This window comes from Chiloscyllium plagiosum, unplaced genomic scaffold (assembly GCF_037043375.1).
Source record: "Chiloscyllium plagiosum isolate Xiang-an unplaced genomic scaffold, Cpla_swu_hap1 HiC_scaffold_18, whole genome shotgun sequence".
Lineage (NCBI taxonomy): Eukaryota > Metazoa > Chordata > Chondrichthyes > Orectolobiformes > Hemiscylliidae > Chiloscyllium > Chiloscyllium plagiosum.
Genome location: NW_028270156.1, coordinates 58,076,051 through 58,101,283, shown reverse-complemented (window position 1 = coordinate 58,101,283; position 25,233 = coordinate 58,076,051). Strand labels below are relative to the sequence as shown.

General features: G+C 41.4%; 1 protein-coding gene across 8 annotated transcripts in view; it reads right to left on the bottom strand.

The window, feature by feature from the left end:
* The window catches only part of LOC122557922 (kielin/chordin-like protein), a 334,780-nt gene that overhangs the window by 131,451 nt on the left and 178,096 nt on the right, over positions 1–25,233 (bottom strand). For 7 of the 8 annotated variants that reach the window (XR_015760203.1, XM_043706141.2, XM_087996706.1 and 4 more), the window contains exons 9-10: positions 2,963–3,091; positions 881–1,006 (exon numbers count right to left, since the gene is read on the bottom strand). Coding sequence is in view for 7 of the 8 variants with exons in the window: in XM_043706141.2 (XP_043562076.2) it covers positions 881–1,006; positions 2,963–3,091 (255 nt within the window). In the remaining variant the exon portion in view is untranslated. The remainder of the gene's footprint in view (positions 1–880; positions 1,007–2,962; positions 3,092–25,233) is intronic. The other variant, XM_043706144.2, reaches the window with a different exon arrangement.

The following is a 25,233-nucleotide window of genomic DNA, read 5'->3' as shown; positions in this document are numbered from 1 at the left end:
CCCCGCTCTGGGCACCACTACCACCACAGCCAACACCCCTCCACAGCCTAGAATTCAGGCTTGGGGCCTACCACAGCCAAGAGGCCCTGCTCCAGCCACCACCAAGAGTCCAGGCTCGGAGTCTACCACAGCCAGGAGCCCCCACTCCAGCCACCACCAAGAGTCCAGGCTCAGGGCCTACCACAGCCAGGAGCCCCCACTCCAGCCACCACCAAGAGTCCAGGCTTGGAGCCTTCAGGCCCTCGCAGTCCCTGCTCCAGGCACAGCCACTACCACCAGGAGTCTGACTCTATGAAGTTCTACACAGTAACAACATGATTTGCGAACTTCTATACTCTGTGCCCTAACCAATGAAGGTAAGCATACTATAAAGCCTTTTTTATTAGGTTCTACATTCTGTAGTTCCACTATGTCTTCCATGTTTTTAACCTACTCAATCCACCAAAATAGATTCTCACCAGACTTTTTGTCAAACTCATCCTGACAGGTTAAGTGAGCTCTGCAGATGCTGGAGATCAGAGTCAAGAGTGTGATGCTGGAAAAGCACGGCACGTCAGGCAGCATCTGAGGAGCAGGAGAGTCAACATTTCGAGCATAAGCCTGGTGAAGGGCTTATGCCTGAAACGTCGATTCTTCTGCTCCTCGGATGCTGTCTGACCTGCTGTGCTTTTCCAGCACCACACTCTCAACTCATCCTGACAGATGTAAAAGGACAAAATCAGGTAGCCTGGTCCTACTGAGATCTGAGCTGGAAATGTGTTGCTGGAAAAGCGCAGCAGGTCAGGCAGCATCCAGGGAACAGGAGAATCGACGTTTCGGGCATAAGCCCTTGATGACAGGTCAGTTGCCTTTCTTTCTGTGCTGTAATTCTGTAACGTACCTGCACAGGATAGATTATCAGCACCAAGTGAATATCCATTTTCACAGGAACAATGGAAACTCCCTACTGTGTTGGTGCATGTTTGTGGACATATCCTCTGACTGTTGTCTAAGCATTCATCCCAATCTGTAAAAGACAGAGAAAATAACTTTTTCTGAAAGGGTTATTGTTGTTTCTTTTATCTTTCCAAAGCATTTAAAACCAAGAAGTTAAGAATTCCAATGATATTAGGAGGGAATACAATGTTTAGTTACACTGAGGAAATCTTCCTGGTGAAATCACATTTGGGAATGTTTGCCAAATTTTTGAACTTTTAGGATTCTGCTCTCTTCTCTCAGGAACTGGGGCCTTATCCTGTGGCTGGATTTTCTTTCCTTTCAAGGCAGGAATTTCCTGTTGTCATGATCCCACCTCCTGCCCAGCATTAATGGTATTTTCACAGAAGGATGAGATGGATTGGAGTCTGGGCAGCTGTGGTAGGAATGGATTCAGAAGGTAGCAATGACGGGCCAGTTAGAAAGCTCTCCTGTACTCATAGGAATAATGATTCAGCTCTGCATATGAGTATTAAGTTTCATAGCCCTCACTCCCACACCTCCTTAACCCTCCCATACTGCCTTACCTCCTCCATATTCTCCATACCCAAACCCCACTCTCTCCATACTCTATGATCCACAATATCCTCTGCATGACTCACCACATATCTGCATGTCCACTCAACCAGAGTCCACTATGGACAGAACACAAAGAGACCGTAATAACCACTTTGGGGATGGCGATGGCCTAGTGGTATTACTGCTAAACTATTAATCCAGAAACTCAGCTGAAGTCCTAGGGATCCAGGTTCAAACCCAGGATGGTAGATAGTGGTATTATCTGGAATTAAGAATCTACAGATGACCGTAAAACCATTGTTGATTGTTGGAAAAACTTATCCAGCTCACTAATGTCCTTCAGGAAGGAAGGAAATCTGCCTTCCTCACTTGGTCTGATCTATATGAGACTTCAGACCCACAGCAATATAGTTGATTCACAACTGCTCTCTGAAGTGGTCGAGCAACATACTCAGTCATATCAATCGTTATAAAGTCTCAACAAATAAAGGAAACCGGATGCATCGACCTAGGCACTGGAAAAGATCACAGCAGAAACAGGCCTGTCGATCTTGCAAAGTCCTCCTCACTAACATCTGGGGACTAGTGCCCAAATTGGGAGAGCTGTCTCACAAACTGGTCAAGCAACAGCCTGACATAGTACTCGGGGTGGGGGATTTCAATGCCCACAGTTACTGAGCGTCAGGCATCCAGGGAGGTCCCTCCAAATCACTCATCAGCTCCTGAAAGCTGGAACAAATAGTCTGCCTGCCAGTCATTGGGAAAATCAAAAACGCGGAGTACAATTTACTCAGCAGCAGCTGAACCTCAGTATGGTCCACTGCAGATGAGCAATTTACCCACTGGATAAATTGAACCAATGCATCCAAAGATGTGTCCACTTTTACAATGCTGGGCAATGCTGGACTTCACCTGACGAAGGAGTTACACTCCGAAAGCTTGCGATTTCAAATAAACCAATTAGACTACAACTTGGGGTCATGTGACTTCTGACTTGGTCAGTTTAACATCACTTACCTTTTCTAACAAAAGGTGCGATCATCAATCCTTGCATATAACATCCATAACTTATTAGATACCAAAAGTATGCAGCATGTGAAGTTAGTAACACATTTTGAATGTAGCTGTCAAAGGGCACTTGGCTCCAGAACAGTCTTCCTCCATGATTCACAACACTTCTGAGAATGACATGACCCAAATCTCTTTCAGAAGGCCTCCTGACTCCATGAAAATTCCAGTGGGCCAGAAATCCACCACCTCCACAATGGAGGCACTGGATTGTCGTGTATCCCACATCCTTAAAATGGAAACTGCTGCAGGAATCCCAGAATCAGGTCGCACCAACCTCTTTCTTCAGCAGACCCCATCATCCCCCAGCCGACTAAGGTATGTCCTGCTTCAGGATGTAAAATCCAGCTCTAGGTTTGATCTGCCTGACCTCAGAATTCAGGAGGTGGTGTCCTCTTACCTTCACATGTCTTTCTATCACTCAGGAGTCGGAAACCAGCTCGGCAGGAACACAGGTAGCTGCCAAAGGTATTGTGGCAAGAATGGTGGCACACCCGGCTCTCCCCGATCCATCGGCACTCATTTATATCTGGAATGAAAGAGTCACCACAAATGGTCAATGATAAAGAGACAGTACTGGCAGCATAAATCTCTCACTGAGAATATATGTGAGTAAAACCGCGCAGGCAACACACCAGTCAGATCATTTAAACAGGGAATTCATAAAGTCATTATGCATGTGACACTTTATAAGATGGTTATACAGTCTGTTCTGATATAACGCGATTGTTCCATTCCCGTGCAATTATAAGAAAACTGCACAATAGCAGCACCATTTAAACCAGTGGGACCAGGATTACATTATAGCCAACACAGGGAAGGAAAGTTCGCATTCTACATGTAATGTTCTAAATCTTCAATTGTGTTATAGCCAATTCGCATTGAAGAAACACACGTATTAGCAGAACCAACTGTATTTGAACAGTTCTCCACGAATTCAAGGCAATATGGCTGGTTCCTATTGGTGACAGGCCCAAGTGATTTGGTTGCCATTAAGATACAGGGCAAGTTCTATATGCAACTCAAGTGTAAGCTCGCACAACTGGACCCAGAGGGAGAAGCTACTGTTCTGGTTGTTTGCACAGAGGCAGGCAGATCTAGGGAGTTGGGATCAAGTCCATGCTGAAGCACAATGGACTGCTGTTGGGTCAAACACCCAGCAAAAGGCTGGTGTTGACAGAATATGGAACTCAGGAATATGGATTGATTGAAGAAGATTGGCTTTAAAAGGATAATAGAGAATTGACCATGATGAGACAAGGACATGATAACTTGTCAAAATTTTGGTATAAGTTCGACCTCAATCTTACGACTATAGGTCAATGGAGACTGTGGTGTAATGTAACGTTAATGTTAAGGTGTTGTGGAGTTTTCCATTATGTTAAGTGCTTAATAGCAAAGACAACTGTTCTGTAATTTATTGGACCAGTTAATTACTAGTTAATTCACTCCTCGGTCCAGTGCACAGAGACAGGCAAATTCTTGGCTCCACAGTTAAACCTTTAAGAATGGCTGCCGCCATATCAGATTTTAAATCTGGGATTGCATGCTGGATTTGAAGTTGGGACAGACAATTCCAGAAGAACTGAGGCTTCCAGCAGTCTTGTCCTCCAAATGTAAACGTTTGGGAGCTATAATTTGCCAAATTAATATTTCACAAAAACCTTGACAACCCCTCCTGTTTATTGGGCTGTACTATATTATGAGCTTTTACCGACTGCACTGAACTCTGAAAACACACTCTCTCATGTGACATCTAGAAATCACGACCCACTATTCCCAGAGTCATCACAAAAATTAAATGTTTCATAAAAGTATTTGAAATTTCCCCATTTACCTGTTTTTGATAAAACACGAATCAATTTTGGTTAACATCTTATTTGTTACACATAAGTAGATTCTAACCACAGATACATAATTATGAACGGACATATAACTCTGCCATTTAAAACTCTAACCCCCTTCTAACATGCTGCATGTACGTGTACACACACACACACACGTCTACTGCACTGCGATCTTCCTTTGTCAGGTACTTTCACTTGCAAGTGGCACAGGACAATTGGGTCAAACTGAGAATTCTCTGACTTATTGGTTAAAGCTACAGCTTATGCTGCAACAAAGTGATGATGGTATTAAACACTCTCTTTTTCAGGCTGGAGGTGTTTTTACCACAGAGAAAAGGTCACATCCTTCCTTTTCAGAGGTCTGATGGCTTCTGAGCAAACAGTCACACCCACAAGCTCTTCAGTGACCTGGGAGCCAATCATATAGTTATTGGTCGGCAGATGACTTCTGTCAACGACAACCGGTTACCATTTCACAGACCAATCAGGTACCTGTTGCTGACCAAATCTCACTTTCTACACACCACCTGGCTCCAGCTCCTCTGTAGTAACCACCCTCTCTGCTTGAACAAACAACAAGGGAATAGCACTTATGATAAGTGTCAGGTTTAAAGAAGTGCAGTATTCTCTTCCACAATGCTAGGGTTTAAAAACTGTCCATTTCCAGTTTCAGTCCACAACCAAAAACGTACAAAAATAAACAGATACTTAGAGTTTATCTTGACCCACAAAAATGACACTTGGTTTTATCGCTTCAAAGATTTTAAAATGATATTATTCAAGGAAAACTTCATTCAAAAGAAAAAAAGAGCTGAGAATCTTTGTCCATTGTATGGGTTATGCTATTCCTAACAATATGTATACACCAAGATAGGAGGATACCCAGAATCCCGTGTGTCAAATGTTAACTGATTTTCTACATCTGTGAGCTATTGAAGGTTTTGTAATGGGTTGACAGCACATGATTCACAACATGGCAGGAGTCCACAACACCATTAATTCTCTCTGGCTGTGCTTCAAGATCTTTACTTGAACCAACAATTGCTGTCCGTGTGCCATGCCTTGTACATTTTGTGAACTGTCGATCTGGTGCAGCCCTTTGAAACTATCTAAGGCTGCAGAGAATTCCTGTCTGGCGTCCTTTCAGCTGGCCAGTGTGGTTGATTCGCCTTCCCACTCACTTAATGGTTCCTTGAAACTCAAAAGACTGGACAACTCAAGCCATCTCATTTAGTACTTTCTTTTGTCTGGCAACTTTGTATCTGTCAAGTCCAAAACAGCCTCAAGAAACTAATCTGTTAGTGAAATATCCTGACCTAATTAAAGATTTATTCAAGGGATATGGATATTGCTGGCAAGTTTCAGGAGTTTGACCCAGTGACACTGGAAGACTGGTAATATATTTACATATTACAACTATTGCAGAAAGAAAAAAAACTGGCATCTAACTGGCACTTGCATCAACTTTCCAAAATATTTTACAGCCAATCAAGTATCTTGAACTGTAATCATTGTTGAAATTTGGAAAACAGCTGCCAATTTGTGCACATCAAGCTCACAAAAACAAAGTGACATGACAGTCTTTTTTTATTCCTCAACAACGATGGTGGGGAATTTGGAGATTTTCAATGCTGCCCTCATTGTCCTGAAAAGAAGAGGTCACAATCAACCATGTTGTGGTTTGCAACAGAAACCTGTTGTTGAATCTTTTCATTTAAAGTCTAATACAGAGAAAGAATATTGGGCCTTATCAGGACTAGGTGAAACATTTTAAAATTTAATGCTGTGACCTATGCAGCAACAGGACTAGAGAAAGACAGTGCCCACCTCCTACCTTGGTCATCACAAAAACTAGAACAGGATGCTTAATAATGGTGAAAAGCTCGAAAAATGGAGATTCAGAGAAGTCTAGATGCCTTTCATTTAAATTTAGATAATTAAAGTACCATCAAAAATACAGAAAAAGAACAAATTCTAGCTAGGACTAGAATACGAGGGAGAAGAAGTGATGCTTTAGTTGTGCAAAGACCTTGAGTACAGTTAAACATTCTGGGTGCCACACATTAAATAGGATCGATTAGCCTTGGACGCAATATAGGTGCACTGACTCCGATGATCAAATTATAAGTCAGGATTATTCATACGACAGATTTTGTGATGATTTCAGGTAATTTAATCAAAGTTTTCAAGATGTTAAATGCAACAAATAGGGTAGATAGTGATAGACTATTTCTATTTATTGTGGAGACCATAAATTGGAACCACGGCTTATAAATTAGAGACAGAAATAACCAGGAATAAAATTAGGAAATATTTTTGTATACAAAGGGTGGTAGAAGTTTGGAATAAGGTTCCTCAATTAGCAATCAATGTCTGATCAGTTGGCGATTTTAAGTCTGAAGTTCATAGATTTTTGTTAAATAAAGCTATGAGGGGAGAAAGGCCAAGATAGTTATATGATAATAGGTAACAAATTAACTTGGATCCCACTGAATGATGAAAAATCCTCACAGGGCGAAATGACCTTTTCCTATTTCTGTCCTGTTCTGGTGCATTCCTATTGTGACGATTCTCTGATTTTAAGAGTGTGTTTTGTCCTGGTTTCTTTTTGGGAGAGATTCAGAGACAAGTAACGAGCAGTCTATGAGAAGAAAGGTGGGAGAGAGAAAGCAGGAAATTATAGACCAGTTAGTCTGACCTCAGTGGTGGGAAAGATGCTTGAGTCTATTATAAAGGATGAAATTATGACACACCTGGATAGCAGTAACAGGATAGGTCAGAATCAGCATGGATTTATGAAGGGGAAATCATGCTTGACTAATCTTCTGGAATTTTTTGAGGATGTAACTCTGAAGATGGACGAGGGAGATCCAGTGGATGTAGTGTACCTGGACTTTCAGAAAGCTTTTGATAAAGTCCCACTTAGGAGGTTAGTGAGCAAAATTAGGGCACATGGTATTGGGGACAAAGTACTAACTTGGATTGAAAGTTGGTTGGCTGACAGGAAACAAAGAGTAGTGATAAACGGCTCCATTTCGGAATGACAGGCAGTGACCATTGAGGTACCGCAGGGATCAGTGCTGAGACCGCAGCTTTTTACAATATATATTAATGATATAGAAGATGGTATTAGTAATAACATTAGCAGATTTGCTGATGATACAAAGCTGGGTGGCAGGGTGAAATGTGAAGAGGATGTTAGGAGATTACAGGGTGACCTGGGCAGGTTAGGTGAGTGGTCAGATACATGGCAGATTCAATTTAATGTGGATAAATGTATGGTTATCCACTTTGATGGCAAGAACAGGAAGGCAGATTACTAGCTAAATGGAATCAATTTAGGTAAAGGGGCAGTACAGAGAGATCTGGGTGATCTTGTACACCAGTCAATGAAGGTAAGCATGCAGGTACAGCAGGTAGTGAAGAAGACTAATAGCATGCTGGCCTTCATAACAAGAGCGATTGAGTATAAAAGCAAGGAAGTTCTTCTGCAGCTGTACAGGGCCCTGGTGAGACCACACCTGGAGTACTGTGTGCAGTTCTGGTCTCCAAATTTGAGGAAAGACATTCTGGCTATTGAAGGAGTGCAGCGTAGGTTCACGAGATCAATTCCTGGAATGGCGGGACTACCTTACACTGAAAGACTGGAGCGACTGGGCTTGTATATCCTTGAGTTTAGAAGACTGAGAGGGGATCTAATTGAGACATATAAGATTATTGAAGGATTGAACACTCTGGAGGCAGGAAACATGTTTCCACTGATGGGTGAGTCCCGAACCAGAGGACACAGCTTAAAAATACGGGGTAGATCATTTAGGACAGAGATGAGGAGAAACTTCTTCACCCAGAGAGTGGTGGCTGTGTGGAATGCTCTGCCCCAGAGGGCAGTGGAGGCCCAGTCTCTGGATTCATTTAAGAAAGAGTTGGATAGAGCTCTCAAGGATAGTGGAATCAAGGGTTATGGAGATAAGGCAGGAATAGGAAACTGATTAAGGATGATCAGCCATGATCATATTGAATGGCAGTGCAGGCTCGAAGGGCAGAATGGCCTACTCCTGCACCTATTGTCTATTGTCTAAGATAAAGAACTTGTGAAGCATTGGGTTTTTTATTTAAAGAGTTTAAATAAAAGAAGCATGAGTGGGTGAGGCAAACACAGACCTAGGATTTTGCAGGTTTTGCGTTAGTTAGTTAATAGGTGTGAACTAAGGTAGCGGAAGGAAAAGCCCTCTCTCTCTCTGGGAGCTGCTGCACGTAGCCTTTTCTTGCTGACAGGATTGCATGTGAAACAATCGGTTTTCTGAATTTGCTGTTTGCCAAGAGTGTGTTTATGGGATGTTGCTATATTGGAACAGTTAATTCGTAGCAGGTACTGTATCTACTATTTTGTTAAGTTTTCCAATAGAGTTAAGTTATTCCCATTTCTTCTTTCGTTTTCTTGTGTTTTAACTATAGTGGTTGAATAAATTGTGTTTTGCTTTAAATCCGGTAGTTTGACCAATCAAATTTCATCTGGAACACAACAACTTACGTTTTCCTTTAAAATAAGACAAAGTTAGGTTCTATAGTGTCTTCTTAATATTTTGAGGGGGTTTGGTCTGGTACAGAACACAATGAAACAGATAAAGATGGTTGAGCCAGGGCACGGCTCTGAATCACTCACGAGAGGCAAGGATCTAATCGTATTAGTGCGAGATTATTAACCCAGAGACCCCAGTAATGATCTACAGACCCAGGTTTGAACCCTGCAATGGCAGATGGTGGAATTCCTATTTTAAAAAATCTGGAAGTAACAGTCCAAAGTAACAGTGGAATTCCTGATGAAGGGCTTTTGCCCGAAAAGTTGATTTTCCTGCTCCTCGGATGCTGCCTGAACTGCTGTGCTTTTCCAGCACCACTCTCATCTAGATTAGATTAGATTACATTACATTACAGTGTGGAAACAGGCCCTTCGGCCCAACAAGTCCACACCGACCCGCCGAAGCGCAACCCACCCATACCCCTACATTTACCCCTTACCTAACACTACGGGCAATTTAGCATGGCCAATTCACCTGACCCTGCACATCTTTGGACTGTGGGAGGAAACCGGAGCAACCGGAGGAAACCCACGCAGACTCGGGGAGAATGTGCAAACTCCACACAGTCAGTCGCCTGAGGCGGGAATTGAACCCGGGTCTCTGGTGCTGTGAGGCAGCAGTGCTAACCACTGTGCCACCATGCCGCCCATTATCTCTAATCCAGAATCTGGTTTCCAGCATCTGCTGTCATTGTTTTTACCTAAGTAACAGTCTAATGATGACCATGAAACCGGTATTGATTATTGTAAAAACCCATTTGGTTCACTAATGTCTTTTAGGGAAGGAAATCTGCCACATGTGATTCCAGACTCACAGCAATGTGTTGACTCTTAACTGCCCACTGGGCAATTTGGGATGGTAATAAATGCTGGCCTAGTCATGGATGATCACACCCTGTGAACGAATAATTAAAAAAACAATGTGAGGTTGATTAGCCTACAATAGCACTTTTAACCAAGGATTTTGTTTGCTTTGTTGATGATTGCGAGTGGACTAATAATTGGCTAACTCACATTTCTGCTGCCAAAGTAGTTGGCAATTTTTCACATTGTCAAGTAAAAGCCAGTTTTGTAGCTGTAGAGAACAGCTTGGTTAGAACTGTAGCCAGATTCAGCAGGTGGGTTGTTGTCAGGGCTCATTGGCTTTGCTGCATTCCACAGAGATTATTCCCTCCGGGACAACTTAATCCACTCCTCCATCACACCTAACACCTCTCCCATCACACACGGCACCTTCCCATGTAATCGCAGAAGGTGCAGCACCTGCCACTTGACCTCTTCCATGCTCACCATCAAAGGCCCCAGACATTCATTTCAGATTAAGCAACGTTTCACTTGTATCTCTTTCAATTTGGTCTATTGCTTCGTTGCTCCTAATGTGGTCTCCTCTATATCGGAGAGACAAAACGCCGACTGGGTGATCACTTTGCTGAGCGCCTTCGGTCTGTATGCAATCAGGTCGGACCTTCCCGTGGCTTGCCACTTCAACACACAATCCTGCTCCCATGCCCACATGTCTGTCCTGGGCCTGCTGCAATGTTCCAGTGAAGCTCAACACAAACTGGAGGAACAGCATCTCATCTTACAACTCGGCACGTTACAGCCTGCCGGTCTCAACATTGAATTCAACAACTTCAGATGATTATCCCATCTCGACCCCACTGTTTTTATTCTGCTCCGTAATTTTATTTCATTTATTTTATTTTATTTTTTTTTTACACTGTTCTGTACCTCTTATTTCTTGATGGTCTCTCTTTCTCTCGCTCCACACTCTCTCATCACCATTTTCCTCTCCTCTTCCCCCTTTGCTACCCTTCTCCCCTGTTTTCCATTTTGCCTCTGCTTCACCCATCCCCCACATATTTTGTCACATAGCACTGGCTTCAGCCTTGGTCATTCACAGCCCCTAATCTCCCTATAATCTCTCTATGCACTGTCATTATCACCTCTTTATTGCTACCTTTGCTTCTGGAGCCATGACTCACCATCTCTCAGCCTCTAAATACCTCCCTATTTCTCCCTTTTTTTCCCTTTTTTTTAAAGCTTTGACAAAGGGTCAGTTAGACTCAAAATGTCAGCTCTTTTCTCTCCTTACAGATGCAGCCAGACCTGCTGAGATTTTCCAGCATTTTCTCTTTTGGTAACCTTCTTCGCTGTCCACTACACCTCCAATCTTGGTGTCATCTGCAAACTTACTAACCATACCTCTATGTTCACATCCAAATCATTTATGTAAATGACGAAAAGTAATGGACCCAGCACTGATCCTTGTGGCACTCCACTGGTCACAGGCCTCCAGTCTGAAAAACAACGCTCCATCACCACCACCTTCTGTCTTCTACTTCTGAGTCAGTTCTGTATCCAAATAGCTAGTTTTCCCTGTATTCCATGTGATCCAACCTTGCTAACCAGTCTACCATGAGGAACCTTGTCAAATGCCTTACTGAAGTCCATACAGATCATGCCTGCCGCTCTGCCCTCATCAATCCTCTTTGTTACTTCTTCAAAAAACTCAGTTAAGTAGTTCTGGTCTTATGACAGAGGAAAGATCACTGATGAAGCAACTGAAGATGGTTGGGCCTGAGACATTACCCTGAGGGGTTCACGACTCCTGCACTAATATCCTGGGCCTGTCCAGACTGACAGCCAGCAATCACAACCATCTTCCTTTGTGCCAGGTATACCTCTAACCAGCAGAAAGATTTCTTCCTGATTTCCATTGGTTTCAGTTTTTCTACTGCTCCTTGATGCCATACTTAGTTGATTCCTTTGTCATGTCAAGGACAGTCCCTCAAATGCTCATCTCTTTTGTTTAGCTCTTTTGTCCATGTTTGGAACCAGGTAGTAATGAGATCAAGAGATGAGTGGACCCCGTAGAACCCAACTGAGCCTCAGTGAGTCAGTGATCATTACCTGCTCTGGAATATACATGCATTGTTTCTCTATTCTTTTGATGTCATCCCTGCCCTGAAACCCCACATGGGTATTGATTCATCTTCCTTTTCCCTTCTGTCTTCTGTGAATTGACTCATGCCCCTGTTGTGCCTTTCCCACACTCATGATCCACTTCTCTCTTTTCCTACCCTTGGTACAACACTTTGTTGCGGGCTCCAGTGTAAACATGCTGAACGGAAATTCACAGACTTGTCATCTACTGCCAGGTCCACTGGCTCGAACTGTGATACCATAACTTTCTCAGGCCTGGTGCTAATGCTTTTCCTGCTGTTTCATTTTTCTTGTTTAATTTAGCTTACATTTTATTGAATGAACTGAACCAAACATGTTTCGTAACAAGCTAAACTATATTAAGTGTTTATTGTGAAGAGAATTATTTTCAGAAATAAACAGTTTGCAGACACTACTGGACAGTCCAACACAGTATGAGGGGCCAGGAAACATCTTGCAAGGGGCTTTAGCTAAACAATCTGATGACTCATTTTTACAAGAAATAAACAATCTCATTCTTCACTGAACAACAAAACAAAGTATTTGTAAACAATGTTTACCACTATACTTTATTGCAGATGAATCAGAACTGAGTCAAAGATGATAGGTCAGCAATATTTACTTCATGGATTAATATAAAAAGCAATTGTTTTGAAGATAATCCTCAGCAAGTGATAAGATGACTGGGTGAATGCACTACACAATCTTAAAAGAACTCTGCACAGTTATGAAGTAGTCTGACAATTCTGACAGGGAATTGAAGGCATTGTTGCTGGTACATCAACCTCCATAACAGTTATAAACTCAAAGGGAGCACCTCATCTTGACAGTAAGAATTTTACAGCATCCATAAATGCTATGAAGCGTTTCAAAAAGTTTTCAAAGTCACAAGCGTGCTGGATAAAGCGGACAGGGAGAAACTTTGTTCATAAGAGAAAAAAGAACAAGGGGCATAGACTTAAAGTGATATGCAAACAAAGCAAGGGTGAGGTCAGAAAAAAATGCTTTGCTCACACAGCAAGTAGTTAGAGTGTACTTAAACTGAGTGCAGTGGAATGCAAATGTGGCAGAGCAAGGTTCAGTTGAGGCATTCAAGAGCACGTTGGATGATTTTCTGGATAAAAATGATGTGCAGGAATATAGGAAAAAGGCAGGAGATTGGCACACGGGGGTGCTAGAACAATTCTATGAGTTCGTGATATACACAGCATGGAATGCAACCATTTCAGATCATACATTCTGCCTTCAACTTTTATATGCTGCCTTGCTAGTTTGATTTATTAAATCTCATTGTGTTCTTATTTTCTTCACTTTGTGTTCAGTTGGCATCTGCTTGAGACATATCTTTTGTCTCTCAACCTGTCCCTTGCACCGTGGGACCTTGTGTGATTTAACTCCCTTCTTCCACCAGATCAACAGTTTCCATCTGTTCTTCTTATTACTCTTCCCCTTTCACATACTCTATACTTATTGCATTTCTAAGTTCCCCAAAGTTCTGCTAAAAGCCAATCGACCTGAAACCTCTATTGCTCTCTCCACAGATGCTGCCTGATGTTAGGAAATCCTACTTCACGCAGTGAGTAGTTTGGATTGGGAATGTACTGCTTTGAGAATATGGGGAAGCAGGACCAATCGAAGCATTCAAGAGGGACCTGGATTACTATCTGAAAAGGAAGAATGGGCAGGGGTCCAGTTGAAAGGCAGGTGAGCAGCACTGGGAGAATTGTTTCTTCGAAGAAGACTTGGCGCACACATAACAAACCAAATGGTTTCTTTCTGTCCTGTAACCTCTGAGATCCTTCTTATTAACGTTAGAAATCAATTTGTTTAAGTCAAGTAAGTTAGTCAACCCATTGGTATGAGCAAGTGTAAAGTGGTCATTTTTTTTTTAATAGTATGACAAGACAAGCCAAAGAAATTGAATTAAATAATTTTGATCATAAGTTTTGCTCTACAGATAGTCATACAACAGAGAAACAGACCCTTTGGTTCAGCTGGTCCGTGCCGACCAGACATCCCAATCTGACCTAGTCCCATTTGCTAGCAGTTGGCCTATATCCTTCTCAACCCTTCTGATTCCTATAATTATCCAGATGTTGTAATTTGTACCCACCTCCACCACTTTTTCTGGCAGCTTGTTCTATACATGCACCACCCTCCTTGAAAAAGTTACCCCTGTCAAAGTCCCTTTTAAACCTTTCCCCTTTCACCATAAACCTATGCCCTCTAGTTTTACACACCCCTAGCCTGGGAAAAAGACCTTGGATATTCACTCTATCCATGCCCCTCATGATTTTATAAACTTCTATAAGGTCATCCCTCAGCCTCCGATGTTCCAGGGAAAATAGCCCCAGCCTATTCAGCCTCTCCCTAGAGCTCATACCCTCCAATCTCGGCAACATCCTTGTAAATCTTTTCTGCACCCTTTCAAGTTTAATATCATCCTTCCCATAGCAGGAAGACCAGAATTCTATGCAGTATTCTAAATGTGGCATCACCAATGTCCTGTACAGTCACAACATGACTCCCAACTCCCACAGTCAATGTCCTGAACAATTAAGGTAAGTGTGCCAAATGCTTTCATCACCAGGAGAAAGTGAGGAATACAGATGCTGGAGATCGGAGTAGAGAGTGTGTTGCTAGGAAAGCACAGCAGGTCAGACATCATCCAAGGAGCAGGAGAATCAACGTTTCGGGCATAGGCCCTTCATCAGGAATGAGGCTTGTGGGCCAGGGGGCTGAGAGATTAATGGGATGGGGTGGGGCTAGGGGGAAGGTAGTTGCGAATATGATCGGTAGATGAAGGTGTGAGTGGAAGCGATAGGTCGGAGAGGAGGCTTGATGGTTGGGTGGGAAGGAATGAAGATGAACAGGTAGGATCGGTCAAGGGGGTGGTGCCGAGTTGGAGGCTTGGGACAGGGATAAGAGTGGAGGGGGGAAATGAGGAAACTAGTGATATCCATATTGATCCCATGTGGTTACAGGGTCCTAAGGCAGAAGATAAGGCATTATTCCTCCAGGCTTTGGGTGGTTAGGGTATGGCAATGGAGGAGGCCCAGGATTTGAATGCCCTTGGTGGAGTGGGAGGGGGAGTTAAAGTGTTCAACCATGGGGCGTGGGGTTAGTTGGTGCAGGTGTCCCAGAGATGTTCTCTGAAACAATCCGCAAGTTGGCAGCCTGTTTCCCTGATGTAGAGAAGATTGCATCGGGTGCAATGGTTTCTGTAGATAATGTGCGTATAAGTACAAGTAAATTTCTGTCAGATGTGGCAAGGTCCTTTGGGGTTTGTGGCTGAAGAGCTTCAGAGCAGAAGAGATGACCTGGGCGGTGCAGTGAGAGAGTGACTCACTGAGATCCTTGTAGAGAGACGAGGAGAACTTCTTTAAGGTGGGCATCCTTGGAAGAAGCTTCACAGTAATGTTTACAATCAAGTAGGAGAAAGTGAGGACTGCAGATGCTGGAGATCAGAATCGAGAGTAAGTTGCTAGAAAATACACAGAAGCTCAGGCAGCATCCAAGGAGCAGGAGAATCGATGTTTCGGGCATATGTCCTTCATCAGAAATAAGGTTTGTGGGCCAGGGGTGGCTGAGAGATAAATAGGAGGGGGAGGCGGGGTTGGGGGAGGGGGGGGGGGCGAAAGATAGCTGGGAATATTATAGTTAGATGAAGGTGCGGATGGAAGTGACAGGTCAGACGGAAGAGTGGAGCAAATAGGTGAGAAGGAAGGAAGGTGTATTCCATTGTACAAGGTTTGTAGCTCAGGTTGAGGTTTAGGGTGTAGGTTTGCTCATTGAGCTGTAGGTTTGATATCCAGACGTTTCATTACCTGGGTAGGTAACATCATCAGTGGCGACCTCCAAGTGAAGCGAAGCTTTGTCTCCTGCTTTCTATTTATATCTTTGTCCTGGATGGGGTTCCTGGGGTTTGTGGTGATGTCATTTCCTGTTTGTTTTCTGAGGGGTTGATAGATGGCATCTAGATCTGTGTGTTTGTTTATGGCGTTGTGGTTGGAGTGCCAGGCCTCTAGGAATTCTCTGGCATGTCTTTGCTTAGCCTGTCCCAGGATAGATGTGTTGTCCCAATCGAAATGGTGTTTTTTATTCCTCCATGTGTAGGGCTACGAGGGAGAGAGGGTAATGTCTTTTTGTGGCTAGCTGGTGTTCATGTATCCTGGTGGCTAACTTTCTTCCTGTTTGTCCTACGTAGTGTTTCTGGCAGTCCTTGGCAGCATGCATGTGTATTAGCTCTAAATAGTCACCTTCTAGAATTATGGGCAGGACACAAGCATTCATATTTGTCTAAGGCTACTACAATTATAACGTCAGCCAAGTTACATATGTGAAAACAGCTAAAGTTGGCATTGTCTTACATGACATTAAAGAGAGGCGACTGATGGTGATTTATGAAGATGATAAACCTTGTGAAGATGATACCTTCATGGTAACCTCAGCTGTTGTGTGAAGTGAATCCATGCTGTTGGCATTAATCTGTATCACAAACCAGCCACCGAGCCAACTGAACTAACTGACCTGCAATACTATAATGTATCAGCGAGGATGATGTAAGTACTATTTAATTTAAAGTCCAAGGAGATCTGCTGTAGTTCAGTCCAATTATAAAGTGGTTTCATTTGTTGGGTCCCAACACCCGCGTTATAGCAGACTTCCACTGTAGTTCCAGTCTGAAATGTCTAATCACTGGTGACCTGAAGTGACTTGCGATGACCCAAACATTTCCAACAGAAAGTCACCACACTTTGCTCGGTATCCTTAGGCAAAGAAAATCATTCACAAATACCTGAGCCCATCCCAAAGTTAGTATTTCTTGATAGATGTCCCCTTAGAATCTTTTTCTATTAATGGAAAAGTTAACTGTACAAAGTGGCTAATTACAGACAAGTGTAAATACATAGAGACATTTTTGGCTTTTTAGAACCCGTACCTGAGGTCAAATTAGAGACAAGTCACCTCCGCCACTTCACAGATCAAAGACAAAAGGTGTGACTTCAGAGTAAGAGACAACCATAATCGATTTCCCTTTGATGTCAGGAAAGAATAGGTTTGCAGATGATTAAATGTACAAGCCTGACAGACAGGGACTCAGACAGGACTTCACTGAGTGTTAACCCATCAGGGTAAAACAAGTTTAGCAATAAAATGTGCAGTTCAGTCTGCAGAGGGAAGAATTTGCAATGACAATGACAATTTCTGACCACAATCATTTCTTTTCGAGTTGTGAAGGTTACTCCAAAGGAAACGGCTGAAAAACACACAAAAATGTCACTGTATTAAATTAAATCTGGTTGCCTGTTTTCAATTGTGGCTTGTATAACCACTGGGACTCAGTTGGTTTACTCAGGCCTGGATCAGAGGTTGTAGGTTCAAGTCCCAATCCAGGTCTTCAGCTCCACAAACTAAACTGAAAATACTCTGCTTTTCTCTCTCCACAAATATTGGCTGACTGATCTGATGAACATTTCCAATATTTGCTCATTTTTAGCCTTATTCACAATATTTTGATTTTGAAATTGGGCTGACACTTCTGTACAGTACTGAAGGAATGCAGCGCTGTCAGACAAAAAGACATTGGCCTGAAGCCCTGTCTGCCCTCTCAGGTAGATGTAAAAGATCCCTTGGCACTGTTTTGAAGAAGGACAAGTGTAATTATTCCTCAGTCGCCTAGCTAATATTAGAACAGCAAGTGAATTAAAACAATCATATAAATGTCACCCCTAGGTGGCGCAAAGAGCACACATGCACTGAGAGATCAACTGAAATTCTACCTTCATTCAGACAGTAAGCCCAAGACTTTAACATTCAAATGCATGTCAGCATCCGCAGTATTTGGTGGCTGTATTAATTTGAAACGGTCTCTGTTTGAAATGAGTAAGGCTGCGGGACAGAGATCATTTAATTGCTGGTTCAGTTCCATTGACAGACATATGGTGGCTCTCTGAGAAGTGTCGTTGGCTTCAAGCTTTTAAACTTACAACTTTTATTTCTTAGCTATTCTTGGCTGCTATTTTCTTCAATAGTTGTTTCTTCACAATTGGTTTCTTCACTTTCTCCTGACTTTCCTTCATAGGGATTTTGAAGGAGCCAGAGGTACCTGACCATTTGCCTGCAGCAAGAAGCTTTACTCCACCTTCCTCCTGATCTGGAACCTGAGCTTCTCCACATCAACACCGCTGTCTATCAAAAGGTTTTAATCAGTGCGGCTAGGGTCATCCCATTATAATCACAGATATCCACTGCCTAGATGTAAGCTGCAAACATCAAGAGTCACCAGCCACTAGATGGTTGCCAGCTGTTCGTAGCACGCACTTTGAGATGTAATTGCCTGGAAAGGCACAGTAGTAGGTCTGGCAGCCATGAAAGGTGCTACACAAATGCAGGTGTGTTGAGCTCTCACTGCGCACGTGCTAAATTCCACGCTCAAATTCTTCTGATGCCCACAGACTGCTTAAAAGAAAGTGGCTTACTGATGAAGCTTTTGTGAAATGATTCTAGTTTTATTATTTATTTTCACTTCTGTTTAAGTATTCTGCTGCCTCTTCACTTCTGCACATGATCTTGCCGGTAAATAAATCTGCTGCAGTGGTTTAAGCTTGAATTCAGTGGATATCAGTGTCCATCTTCAGAAGAAAGTACATGGAATTCCATGTACTATGACCAGGTGCTAACTCGGCTGCACTGGGAACCTTTAGGCTGACTATCAACATGAGTATAGGCTGAAAAACCCCAGATTGTAACACCGAGTACAAAAACTGTGAACATGAGTGAGAGTCAGAGCCTGATTTACGATTGAGGAGTACTTGGCACTCAATTTGGAACAGAAATTGCAAACTCCAGTCAGCCTAATGATCGGGTCAACCATGTAAATCTGTTGATGAGTGTCTGAATGGACACGTTGCATTGCCACACAATGAGAGATGGCGGAGGAGACAAATCCGAAAGATGCTGATCTGAAAAACATCCACGCTGTGAGAAACAAGCTCTGGAGCTAGACGCTGGCATTTCCTGGGCTGAGATTTGCTGAGTACCCATTCGGTTATGAAAGAAAAAACAAACTTGACTAGGCCTCAATCCAATATCAGTGCGAACTCAAAACACATGTAACTCGGCTCCTTGGCTTCAAAGCAATGAAAGGAAAACATGAAAAATAACCATCAGAATGAAAACTGACAAACTAATATAAATTTCTCCAGTGTGGAAAATAACAGACTCATGTCAACTCCCTGAACAAAAAAAAGTAGAAAACCCAACTGAGATGGAGCCAGAATGCAAAAAGATCAACCCACTAGCCCTCAGTGTGTAAAGGTCCTCCCAGGGACAGATCCTTCAGTTACTTTCCTCCTGGAATTACAGCAATTGTAAAACTGCATGTGAAGACTGAACTGCATGTGGACCAATTGCTATTGAAGTCTCCCCAGGGAAAGGCATGGGTATACAAATATACCACATGGAATTACTAATAGCTAATGTCAAAGTGGAATTGTTTTGCAGTGGATTTGGCAAATTGTCTTTGTAAGAGGATTGCTGGCCAAAAGCCAGACTGTATGCTTTCCCCCCTCTTTACTGGCCACAGAAAGCAAAACAGATGTTTTGAAGTGATCTACATTACATTTGGTATTTCATGGCACATGCTTGAACCCACTAACTCACACTGATGTGTAAGAAGATAGTTTTCCATGTTGTTAGATCCCAAGTTTTGTTTCCTTCCTCACCTGAAGTTCCAAGGAGAAAAACTCGTGCATGTCTGAGAAGTGATTGATGGGTCGAATAGGCTTGCTTCTGTGACAATGACTCTGTGGCACAAGGAAGGTCAGATCCCTTTACCAAGAATTCCTCATTTAGAAGCCAAGATGGTGTATCTCAGCAGGGTACTTAAGTATAGAAGGCATCACGTCTAAGCTTGATCCTGCGTTTACAAGATTGCCAAACTTCCAGAAATGCCTTAGAGCTTCTGCAATTGAGGATTACTTTCCTGGACCTTTCTGAGAGCAACCAGGGAGAAAAGGTATCATGGCATTAGGAAAGAATTGTGACTCATTATCAGTTTATTTCAATAGTTTTTTTTCTCCGATAGTTATAAACAAAAATGGAGATGAGAGATTGTGGGAGGGCATATGCAAAGCTGCTAAACCAAGCATGAAGAATAATCAAATCAGATTAAAAGAAGAGCTTTTTAGTTTCCCAAGTGATGTGTTCCAAGGTGGAAGATTACAGATGTTAATATAGCAGGTAGTCTAGCAGGCAATTGGGATTAACTGATTATCCCTACATAGTCACTGAATTTAAGAGGGAACAAGAGGAACCGGTTGGCTAAAGGAACTATCAGACTGCATAGGAAATAAACTCTACCTACAAAGGAAGCTGCCTTTGATTCTAGCTGCCTTGTGTCCAAATGGCGTTGGCAACAGGGGAATGTCAGTTAAAGATAAAGATTGGAAACCAAGAGTTCTTTTCAGATGTAGGATTGTGATTGGAGTTACTTTTGAGAAAAATGTTTGAAACCACATGCAGAGTGTCAGAATATGACTTTCCACTGACATTTTATGACATTGAAATTAGCAATCAAAGGCCAAAATGAAGTGTCTGTGGGAGCACAGGTTATGTATTTACCAAGAGACAAGCAAGGTACGGCCTTGGCACTGTTATTTCCCGTAAGAAGCAAGGTGTATTCTGGGAGTTTTACAGAAGATCAACAAGTGAACACTAAGAAATGCTTGGATTCACTAATAAAATTGATGGACAAAATTGATAAGAACATCCTAATTAAATGCCTATGAGGCATGGTCAGACTTCAGTAAATGTAGAAAACAGGATGGATTTTCTATCTAAGAATACATAATGCAATTTAACAGACTATATGCGAAATTGAAAATGTTCTACTTGGATTCTCCTAATTTAGTGCCTGCCTTTAAATTGTTGGACTGTATTAAGGTGTCAAACACTGATATTTACTCAGAGCACTAGGGGGCTTAAACTGTCAGAAAAAACTGCGCTTTCAGAACTCATGTAAGGAGTCTTTAAAAATGATTCCTGGGAAAACATTTATTCCCAGCAGCTTTCATGGCTCAACTGGGACAGGCAGCAAAATGCAAAGAATGGAGGATTTAATGGTGGGGGCAATGAAACCTTCCAAACCAATATGTACAGAAATTTGTGACTGAAGGGTATGAAGATAGAAATACATCTAATGTCTAGAATAGTTGTCAGAAATTGGGGAAATGTAATTGAAGAATAAATCCAAGAAAAGTGTATGCTTAAATCATGTTTATATGCAATTCAAAATATCATTATTCAATAAATTGTCTGAAATGGAATGACAGGTGTTTTGAAATTACACACAACACGCTATATTCAGAAGGAGAAGGTGATGATACTGATTAGGCGGAAGAAATTGTACTACTTATAAGAAACTTCAGCCCAATAATGAATATTTTAGTCACAGACTCATTCAATTGCAGTCTATTGAACAGTGGATGCATGTCCACATTGCATGGGTTAGATTAGTTAAAATGTTACAGATCCTTTCAATGATAAAGACCCAAGTACTATCAAGGAATTGGAGAGTTCTGCTTGTTTCACGTTTGGGTTTTACTAGAAAGAGATGTAATGGATACTAGGACAGTAAGTAAATTTAAGGAGGAGTTATACAGATTTTTAATGGGCAATGGGTTGAAGGGTTATGGGGACAAGGCAGAAGAAATGGGGGTGAGGAGCACATCAGCCCCCCGAATGGCAGAACAAACTTGATGGGCCAAATGGCCTAATTCTGCTCCTACATCTTACAAACTTATGAAATCTGTGGTAAATCAGTTTATCAGCACTAAAACTGTGTCATGTGAAATACCCTTATGGTTGAAAAGTCTGTCAAGAAAAAAACTCAAATAAATCTGAATGTGAAAAATGAAAAGGCAATTGTTTTGGGGAACTCAGTTGATTTACAATGTACACACTCTGGTTACTATTGTATTCCTTTAACAAGACCCAACATTTCTAATCATATTACTAACAAAAGTTTTATAAAAACCTGTCTCCTGATATTAAAAGGGAAAAAGGCTAATCATCTTAAAACTATATCAGCAGTTTGCCCATCCATCTTCTCACAGGATCAAAATCTTACTAAAGGAGGCAGGAGGAAGGGACCAAAGACGTAGATGAGATCAGCGTGTTTCTGTGGTGCAGTGGTAATGTCCCTATCTCTGAGCCAGGAGGTTTGGGCTCATCCCACCTGCTCCAGAGGTGTGCAATTACATCTGCTGAACAGGTTATTTAGAAAATAATCTGGAGATGAGATTAATGAAAAATGTAATCTGTAAAAAATGGATATACAAGTAGACACCATCACAGCCTGTATGGGGTTTTAACAAGACAAGGTGACAAGTTTGCATCAATTCAATTGATGGGTCAAAAATAAGGAAAAAAACATTTTCATCTTACAGTCTGTAGACAACCTGTTTTATTCAGGCTAGAATAAAATATAGTTAACGACAATAAAAACAAAGTGGAAAAGGTAATGGAGAAACAGATCAGGACTAGATCAGGGACAGTGGCTAAATCCAAAACTTACAATGGTGGAGAATTTGCCAATGAATTTAGGGATGTGTGTGAAAATATGAAAATTGTGGTAATGAACACAGCAGTAGAAAGCTCAAATCGTAACAGACCGTTTGAAGGAAATGACATGGTAATAGATGAGATGCTTCATAAAATCCAAGTTGACCAATCAAGTTGTCAACTAACATCTGCCCTGCCATCATGGTGCATGCAAAGATTTCACTGCAAATGGTTAGGGACAACAGTGATATTAATTGGTTTTTGGAAGAAATTCAAAAATTCCTTTTGTAATGAGGGATCATATGCCAGCTTGAGAATAAACTACAATTCGTTCCACAATTCCTGAGCACTTGAAAGTCCTTCATGTAGAGAAAAGGACATTCATTAATGCTAAGGTTTCACAGAAAACTCAGCATGCCTTATGATAACGTGAAAGGCTATCAAAAGTAAATTTTAATCGAGGGCCATTACATGTTACAAAAGCAGAGGCAGGAAGAGTAGAAAATTCTGGGTAAGGTTATAGGTACTGATGTAAGTCAATAAGTTTACAACACCAAAAATTGTTAGGGTACTTCTCAAGGTTAACTGGTACAGATTATACCCTTAGAGAATCTGAACAAGTCACAGAAAGTAATGAGACACCATATACTTTGCATAAACAAATATTGGACAATTACAACAATGAAAGTATGATTATGGGTTGCATAAATATGTGCAAAGTGATAGAGAGATGTAGGAAAAGGCTATTTGGCTTAAAGCAAAAACCAAAAGTTGGCACCAGTGTAACATATATGCCAGAAGGGGCCGGTGAATCAAGGAATGCCCTGGCAGGTAGTCCGAAGCAGCAGCATGAGCAGGCAGAATAGATTGAGCCTTTGTGGTCATTGAGAGGCCAGCACAGCTAAGCATTTAAGAAGGACTGTAATGTTGAACTTTTAACTTTATTTCTTTTTTTCTATTTTGGATCTTAGATTTTGTACTTATGTATCTTTGTACCTAAAATAGCTCTGGGAATGACGGTTTTGTACACTTTTCACTCTCCTCCTTTATCCCTGAAATTGAACACAGGTGATAATAAAACTTAATTCTAATATACTGAAAGCATGGAAAGCACTGACACATGCAAGATGAGGAATGTCATTCATGGATTGGCAAAATAATCCAATATGGAAGCAAGAAGAAGCAGCAGAAGTAGTGAAAGTGGTGTAGAAGTGAGCATAGCCCAAGGAAAAAAACTTGTTAAAAGAAGCCGGAGTACATGAGGGTGGATCTCACAATTAGTCCAGAAGAGATAGAACAGTGAGTAAAGGTCATAGTTTGACATGAGCAATGTTATGAAGATGTGGGTGTACCTTTAAGAGAGTGAAGGACTTGGCAAGTACACAGAGTGCTGGAAAATTTACAAAATAATATTTTGATTAAAAATAAACAGCACTCACTGAGTGGCCTGGAGACAACAAATTCAAATTCGGCCAATCAGTTTCAATTATACTCCCCCAAAAAAATCACTTTCCAATCAAGAATGAACTGAGTATATTGACAATTTTACAAGCCAATGACACAATCTAATGCTCTGGAGTATAAGACCAGGGAAAATTGAACAGTTGAGAGGAGATCTGCCACATTCTAGCATGTAAGAGATTGCTTGGAAAAATATCTCTCTTTAAAGTCCCTTTTCAATCAGTAACCTGTAATGTAGAAATTCCCATCAAGGAGAAAAGATGACACAGGAAGATACAAAGACAAGATCCTACAGCTGCCTGGGTTTGAGATAAGTGTTGTTTTATAAGTCTTAATTAGGAGTTTTATCAGACTAGTATTAAAGAAGGAGAGCTAAAAAAAAAAGGTTAGAGAAAGAAATTATGAATAGTGGTTAGTTAATTATTCTCTGTAATACTTTAAGAAATAAAGTTGTTAATTTTTACTTTAAATAGTCTTTGGCCACTCGAATTTTTACAGATTACTGCACAGGATAAATCTTTTCTGTGTTGCTGATTTTAAGTTAAGCAGGAGGGTTTACACTGTGTCGTAACAGTAAATACTAGGAACAGGTAAGGAAAAACCAAAAAAAGTCCTTATCATTGTATAGCTTTGTGCCTGCAACAAATTAGTAAACAATTTGATTATGGACACCAAACAAAGAATTGGATAGGTGAAAACAATGTGGTGTATACATTGAGGTACCAGATAGGGCACAGCCAGTCTTATCATATTGATGGGTAGGTGCAGAAAAACTACAGAAAAGCTAAAACAAAACCAACCTGGGATTTGAAAAAGGACCTTCAAAATCAAGATTTTAACAGCGGATCTTCTTACCAACTTTGTCCACTTTGGCAGTGCTTCACATACCAATATTTACATGGCTACTCAAAAATGGCAGAGTTCATCATGTTCTTTGAAGGGAAAAATTAATAAATGTCACCATTGGCCTGGGAAGCCATTAGAATAAAATGGGAAGTTAAAATGTACCTTAGCTGCTGAAATATTTGCTCTGGTAAAATCTATTGATGCAGGGATGTATTTATCCAATATTCCAAAGGAAACGATACACAAGGGCAATTTGAAGTAGGTTTGCACACACAATGTTTTGTGTATAATCGTTCTTTAAGAGTCAATGTACGTTCAGCAAAGGGTGTCTCTGATAATAGGTTGAAGATTGACTTTACTCACTGAAAGGAAATTATAAAAAGAAAATAGATTTCCGAAATAAAGTAGGTTCATGCAAGTCATCAG